The sequence below is a fragment of the Tupaia chinensis genome, unplaced genomic scaffold (genome assembly GCF_000334495.1).
Source record: "Tupaia chinensis unplaced genomic scaffold, TupChi_1.0 Scaffold143602_1, whole genome shotgun sequence".
Taxonomy (NCBI): Eukaryota; Metazoa; Chordata; class Mammalia; order Scandentia; family Tupaiidae; genus Tupaia; species Tupaia belangeri.
Window position 1 is genome coordinate 167,054 of NW_006203448.1, and position 7,758 is coordinate 174,811.

The 7,758-nt window shown below is 60.4% G+C and overlaps 1 protein-coding gene across 1 annotated transcript in view; it reads right to left on the reverse strand.

The window, feature by feature from the left end:
- The window catches only part of WDR5 (WD repeat domain 5), a 19,574-nt gene that overhangs the window by 5,935 nt on the left and 5,881 nt on the right, over positions 1–7,758 (reverse strand). Inside the window, 2 exon segments of the mRNA XM_027766611.1 lie at positions 1,815–1,861; positions 5,546–5,601. Of these exon segments, the coding sequence (XP_027622412.1) occupies positions 1,815–1,861; positions 5,546–5,601 (103 nt within the window).

Consider the following 7,758-nt stretch of genomic DNA (forward strand, 5'->3'; position numbering starts at 1 on the left):
TGGTTGCCCCACAAGACCCGCCCCGGGTGCCCTCCGCCACACGGCACCGGCTGCTCTGGCTGGAAGCCCAGCCCCAGCGCCCTGAGCATGAGACGGCCCAGGCCTTGTACCCGCAGGCGCCAACACGAAGGGCCGGAGGTCCCATATGGCTCTTCAAGGGACAGTGCGGCCCAGTGGGCCGTGCGCTCCCGGTCACCCAGCGAGGAGGCCCCAGGGTGTGCATGCGTGCTGTGTCCCGAGCACCAGAGGACGCGGCACGCGATTACCACGGGGGGGACGCCGGGTGGGGCCCCCTGGCACCCGGGGCCTCTGCTCCCGCAGACTGGGCTCGCACACTGAAAAGGCACACGGGACCAGTGAGGCCGGTGCTGCTGGGTGGCCCGCTCACCGGGAAGGTCACCAGGTCCCCATCTCACTCGGCCGACTGCAGGAAGGGCTGCTACCTCTAATCAGGTGCCTCAGCAAAGTGCCGGGGGAGCCCGGCTGCCAGCCTTCCTGAGGGCGCCGGAAGGGCCTGACACGCCAGCCCCAAGGGAAGTCGGACCGAGGACGGACCCGACCCTGCGGAGTGGCGGCTCCTGACCACCATGCCGTACGGCCCTGGCCTGGTGCTCTCTGTGTGGTTTGGGCTAGTTAATCGGCCTCCCTGCCTTGGATCCATGCCCGGTATGACGAAGACAACCCTAAGTCCAGAGCGGCAGTGAGGGCCACGTTTGTCACTCAGAGTGACTGACAGGTGAGGCCACCACACTGGTGGGCACCCCCTGCTCCCCCTGACTGTGGAGCTTCGCAGGGGAGGAGGAAGACACTGTCCCCCAGGCAGCACTGGCCACACCAGGCCTCTGGGAGGGACACAGTGACCGATGCAAGTGTCACAGGGTGGCCCCATGAAGAGACCCCAGAGGCCACTGTTGCAGGTGAAGCATGTCCCCAAATGCATGCTCAGCCCAACTCCAGCCACGTAGGGGGCAGCAGGGTTGGAAGGCAGGGCTTGAGGAGGTGCTCAATCGGCCGGGGTCCTTACCGGCGAGGAACTGTGGGCCCAGAGGTGTGGGCGTGCACAGAGGCAGGCGCAGGACGCAGGGCACCTCCTGCTTCGCCTTAGCCCTCCAGCCCATGGCACAAGGGACTATGCTCCTGGGCAGGCTCCTGACCAGTGTCCCCAAGGGCTGGCCCAGGGGGCTCGGCGGGCCCGGCTTCCTTCCTCACTGCCCAACCCCCAGGCAGGGGTGGAGCTGGCAGGCCGCAGAGCACCTTCCTATTGCAGGCTTTCAGTGGGAAGCTCCCCTCCCGGGGCTGGCCAGGTGTGGTCAGAGGTGGCCTTCACTGACCGCTCCTGCTCACAGCCCTCTGGGTGCCCCCGTGCCACACACACGCCCACAGCCCCCAGGCTCAAGCTGTGTGGGGACCTCGGCCTGTCCTGCTTCCAGAGCACCTGGTCTACCTTGGGAGCACTCAGCGGACAGGGACGTGGCCCCACCTACACGAGGACCAATCCCAGGGACGATACGGCAGCCAAGGCCCAACGGACCGCCTCGTGCCCGGTCTGGGAGGCTCAGGTGCAGAGGGCAGTGTTGAGCAGTCGGAGTAAGGCCTGGCGCAGCCTGAGGAGCCATGAAAATGACCCCAGAGAAGAAAAGTCATGGCAGGAAGATCTCCCCAGAAGGACAAACTGCTAACAGTCGGGAGGGGGTCCCCCAGAGCACAGCCTGGGGCAGTGAGGAGGAGCAAGGGGCGGGGGAGCTCCCAGGGAAGCAGAGGACTAGGGGAGACTGCACAGAAGCACCAGGTCCGGGCGACACGGGAGCACTCACCGATGAGCGTCTTCAGGCACTGGCCCGAGGCGGTGTCCCAGATGCGGCTGCAGAGAGAGAGGTGAGGGCCCCTGAGCACAGGAGCTCGGGCGGGCGCGCACCGCAGGGCAGCTCGCCGCCTCTCCCGTGCTGTTTTAAACTCATCCTTCATTCACGTATTGACATCATCCCCTCTGCTCGAGGGGCTCGTGCAGTCTGCCCACGCCACACAGAAGGGGATTTCAAGAATTCTCTCCCATAAGCTGCCCACCCCAACTCCACCCACTGCTTCCTCGCAGGCTCCCCCCCACAGACACACCAACACAGCACGCAGTCACGCGAGGCTTGCTTGATAAGCCCGAGGACGCTGTGCAACGTTTTGTGGACGCCCCCTTCAGGAAGCTGCGAGAGTGGGGGCAAAGGCCGATGGTCCCAGGATGACTGGGCCGGAGTTTCCATCACTCAGTTCCAGGGTTTGTGTGCCTTTTGCCAACACCCACACATCTGGGAGACCAGCCCCGCTATGCCCTGCACCCCCACTTCCAGAGCACACACTCCCAGCCATGTCCCAGACAGTGCTGGTTCCCAGGGAACATGCATTCCCACTGTGTCCCCACCACCCATCCTGGGGTCACAGCCCCACGGTGCTGGCTCCTGGACGCACTGCAGCCCTAACTCCCTGATGGAGTGGACTCCTGCAGCTGAGGGCCCTCCGGGTCCCCTGACCGCCGCTCACTCCTGCTCCCGTGACAGGACCAGACTCGGGCTTCAGCTGCCCTCCCACCTCTCCCTGCATGGGGTTTGCTATGCTGCAGGGCCTGCATCCGACTCACTGAGCTGCAGAGGCCCTGGGCACTGAGGTGGGTTTGTGCAGTCCTCCAGCTGCAGACCCCTGCCACTACCCACATGGCATACCGCCTCGTCCCAACCCTAGACCACCATTCTCTTGGGTCCTCGCCTCTTGGGCACTCAGCGCACCCCCGTCTGTTCACCCAGAAGGCCTCTCCCACCGCCTCACCGGCAGCCCTGGTGCAGAGGGTGACGGTCAGTCTGCCAACATGGACCTCAGCACACACGGGCAGGATGCACTGAGCTGGTGGGACCTGCTGGCCCAGACGCTGGACTAGGACCCTGGCCTGTCAAATACCAGCTCGAACAACTGGACAGTGCTTTCCCTGCCTGTTTCCACTGAAAAGTGAGATGTTGACCACCAGGTGCCCACGCCCCAGGTCAGGAGGGCAAGCAGGCGCATCGCCAGTGGCTTTAAAACTTAAGAAACTGCACGGCTGGGCTGTCCATGTACCTGCTGACCAGACACACCCACGGTGTGAGCCACAGGCTGGCGTCCGCGCTGCCCTGCCTGCCCTCCTCACACGAGACCCGCCACCTACTTCCCAGAGACAGTCGGCGACGTTGGCCGACCTTCGGGCCTTCCCGACCTCCACCAATAACCACGGCGTCCCCACGTGGTCGTGTCTGGGTATGCGCTGTCTGAGCACGCACTGTCCGAGCACTGCAAGGTTCAGTTTGCTGAGGCGGCCCTGGCATCGGCATCGTGCTCACAGTGAGCTGCCCGCTGCAGTGTCCTTTGGGGAACCAGCAACAGGGCTGGGTGCAGTGGGTGCTAGCCGACGGGTTGTCAGGGCGCGCCTCAGCTCTCCCTGCAGTCTGGAAGGGGTTGGCTCCGGCCGTGGGCGTGGTTCACATGGGTCAGGCCCGCAGTCCGTGGCTCCATTTGCCCAGGGCATCTGCAGACCCTGACGGTCCTGTGCAGTCCCCGATGTTCCAGAGGGACATGACACTCGGTGGACTCTACCACGGCACATGGGGCCTGCTATTCCCCAGCTGTCACTGCCCGTCTCACGTGCCGAACTCACTGCAGGTGTGGATGGAAACAGGCACCTGCACTTACAGGGCTCTCAGAGTCCTACTACTGGGGCCCTGGAGGTGTCCCTTGCAGATGGGGGACAACTGTAAAAATCACTCCAGTCGCCGCCCGGTCTCTGGGCTGACGGCCCATTTCCCCTTCATGGGCCAACCCAGGAAGCATGGGTGGGCCCTTGAGCGGCCACAGGGGCTGCCCCACAGGGCTCGTGCCCACACTTTCACCCTCTGCATGAATCCTGCTTATTTTTGCCTTTTCCCTAACTGGGCTGCCAAGAGTTTTAACTATCAGCCCAATCACTGTCATTTCCCAGTCCCATCTCTCCACGTCACTTTACAAGGCGTCTAGAGCCACGTCCGTAAGCGATCCTGGAACTACGACGTCCCCTGAGCAGACGTGGAGCATCCAGGCCGGTGACCGCAACAAGGAGTGTGTCGGGGTTCTCAGACCTGCGCCCGTGCCCTACCTTCACCCCCGTGCCACATGCCTGCCACCGGCCGTTCCTGAGCTACAGTCCTCAGCAGTAAGTACACGATCAGGTGTGGGTGATGTTTGGGCCACAGCACACCCTAGAGACCTCGTGCTAATACCCCACCCCTTGCTGCAGCTGGACCGTGCACCCTAACCACTCTGACCTCCGGGCCCATGCATGTCCACGCACATGGCCATGTGCTGGGGTGGCCGCCTTGCCGGCACTCATAGATCCCTCCTCCCACCAACCCTCACAGGAGTCAGCCTGGAAAATTAACACAGCATGCCTTGCCACAGGGGTGCCCTGCAGTACCTGGGCCCACCCTGGGCCCTCCTGCTGAGTGATGGCAGAGCTGGAATGAGAGCTTTACAGTGCTTCAGACAGGACAACCAGATGGCACAATGGTTGTGTCACTGGACTCCCACAGAGTCGACCATGGTACAAGGCCCAGGCCCGGTAGCTTAAAACTCAGACCAGGCACGTGTGTGTGTCCAAAATGCCGGAATGGCAGCATGGCCATCCCCCCTGAGAAGGTGATTTCTCACTTTCTGTCTCTGTCTCTCTGGCAAACGCACATGCCCTACAGCAAAGATCTCTCTCTAAAAAAGAAAAGTGTTTCTGACTTTTCTCTTGAAGGATCATGATCTTTTTGTGAAATGAAATCTGTGCTAAAAAGGGACCAGCAGGTGGCATGGAGGTAAGGTGCTGGACTCCTACATAGCCAGCCACAGTTCGCGTCCCAGATCTACCAGCTCACTTTCTCATCTTCATTCTCTGCCTGTCTCTGTCTCTGCTTCTCCCTGGTATGTGCATGTGCTCTATGGTAAACTTAAAAGGTAATAATAAACAAATAATTCTGTTAGGAAATTTGAACTCAAAGAAAAATCGATCTATTTTCTATTTGCAGGAAATACAAGACAAACAGCAGAGAATATCACCCAGATCCGCCGAGTTCCAAGTTCTTGCCTCTCAAAATCTGAAAGGATATCTTAGAAATACACAGAAATTGGGGCCGGCAGGTGGCGTGGTGGTTAAAGGCGCTGGACACCCACCTTTCAACCACGGTTCAAGTCCTGGACCTGGCAGCTTGCTTTCTCACTTTCCCTTTCTCTCTTTTTCACTCTGTCTCTATTTGGCCAAATATTCAAAGCATAATAACAAATAAGTGAAGTTAAAAAATTAAAGCAAATTCTGGCGAGATCTCAGCCGCTGTGCTGCCCGGCGCAAGCGTCTGTAAATTCTGCTCTCCCTCCCACCACTCTGCTCAGGTAATGCACTCGCCTAGCTGCACCGCTGGGACGCTTCTCTGCACTCGCATCTGCCCCGCATCGGCCGTCCGCCCTTCTGTCCGCATAGTTCCCAGCTGCCGATTAAAGGGAAAATGCTCTCACTTACCAGAGACCGTCGTAGCTGCTTGAGACTATCAAGGATCCATCCCGGTTAAAGTGAACCTGGAGACAGGGAAGCAGCTGTCAGGAACAGCACCGACTGCGGCCAAGCGGCCCCCCTCCCAAGGTGGGAACCAGGCCTTCCTGGCACCCAGGCCAGTCAGAGAACCCGCCTTCGCTCTCAGCCCTGCTCATTTCCTGAGTACGCAAACAGGCACAGGTGCAAGGGGTCAGAAGGGCCATTTCATCTGGTGACGGGTCAAAAAAGAAAAAACCAACTTGAAATCCAGAGTATTTATATTTAATTCATTTAAGAACCATAAAATGTTCTGTTGAATGGTCAGGTGGCAGGGTGCTCAAGGCAGCTGGATCCCACATGGCCAACTCCGTGGTTCAAGTCCCAGACACAGCGGCTTGAAAAACATGCCGGGTGCGTGAGCCCAAAATCCCAGGGGAGGACGGAGGAGAGGGAACTGCAGCTGCGACGCGGCCATCTCCCCAGGGTACTCCTCATTATCCGCCCGCCTCCTACCCATCCCCAGCAGGTGCAAATAAAAACAGCGACAACAACACAACCAGCCCGATCCCACCTGGCTTCGTGGGGCGGGCCTGTGGGTCAGCCACTGCCACGAGGACGGCCTGTCTGAGCGTGGCTAACACCTTCCTGCCCCGACAGAACTGACGAGCAGGTCAGGGCAGACACGCCCACAGTGTCGACACGGGTGCGGGTGGTGCCGGCCCTGTGCCCACGACAGCCGCTAATACACGTGAGTCCTAGGGCCCTGGGCCACGGACACCAGCGGGGAGGAGAGCCTGCTCACGCTTGTCCTGCAGTGCGGAGACAGACCAGGCTGCTCCAACCGCGGCCTCAGAACAGACCAGAAGTCCATTTGCGGCGGCCCCTCTGAGCTCGCCTGCTGACACCGACTCTGGGAAGAAGCGGTAACCGTCCTTCCCTTTTCACTTCTTGTAAGTGATCTTAATGGGAATAAGTGCTCACAGCAGCGTTAACCTCACCAGTCGGTCCTCGTCTGCGTCCCGGGAAGACCTTTTCACAAAGTGCCAGTGCCTTCTGCCACTGCGCACTCACGCAGGGACAGGCTGAGGCTGCCTGCGCAACCTTCCAGACCCATGTCTCGGCCCTGGCACCACCGGCATGCCGGGTCAAGCCCTCTGTGCTGTGCAGCAGCCCCATCTCCCCCCCCCCCCCACCCTCTCAGCAGTATCTGGCTGGAACAACCGAGCCCCCAGCACTGCTGTCACCCGAGAAGTCAGCACATCAGACGCACCTGGAGGGCTATGGAGGCAGGAGGGCCCTGAACACTCTGCTTCTCGGGCCTGGACAGGGCTAGGACCGTATAGCCCAGGGTCCCTGCGGCTGCACCACCAGCTACCACCACAGCTCACAAGGGGACGTTACCCAGCCTGCCGGCCACGGGGGAACAATACCCTGTCTGCTGGGGGGTGGGGGGGTCAATTTATCAACCTATCAGCCCCAGGGGTGAAGTTAACCTGTTTACCAGCCTCAGGGTCAAAGGAAAAGGAGGGCTGGCCAGTGGCGGGGGGGGAAGAAGGGAGGCTCTGGCGGGGCTATCTCACACGGGAAGGAAGGTACCCAGTTCAGGCCCCGAGACCACTGAATCCCAAGCAGTGTCACGACCCTGCCAGGCCTAAGACAGGGTAGGACGGTGGCATCAGGACCTCGCTGGAGGAGCTGTCTGTATGCACTTCTCCATCACAGAAGGGCAAAATCAAGTTAAAAACAAACCCTCCTTGGGACCAGCAGTTGGAGAAATGGCTATGCAGCTGGACTCCCATGTAGTCGACCATGGTTCGAGTCCCAGACCTGGTGTCTTAAACGCACCCTATAGCAAAAACCTCTCAAAAAACAAAAATCCTCCTCATCTGAGGTTCTGCTCTCAGGGTAGCAGTTAGCTGCCATCGGCCACAGTCCAAACAGGTGAGCACAGGATGCCACGCTATGCCAGAGGCTGTGCGGAGTAACTCGGTGCTCTGGTCACACCTGTCCTGCCAGCAGGTGTGGTTATCGCCGTGTCGTTTATGAACCAAACCGTACCGGGGCTGGCACTCTCTGGGCCTAGCACTCACTGAGGGTCTCGGGGCATAACCCGACCCGAGGTGAGGTGTGACTGCCTCTCAACCCTTCCAGCGCTTACTCGCCATACGTGGCAGGCAGCCCCGCCGGACGGGGCCGGCCCC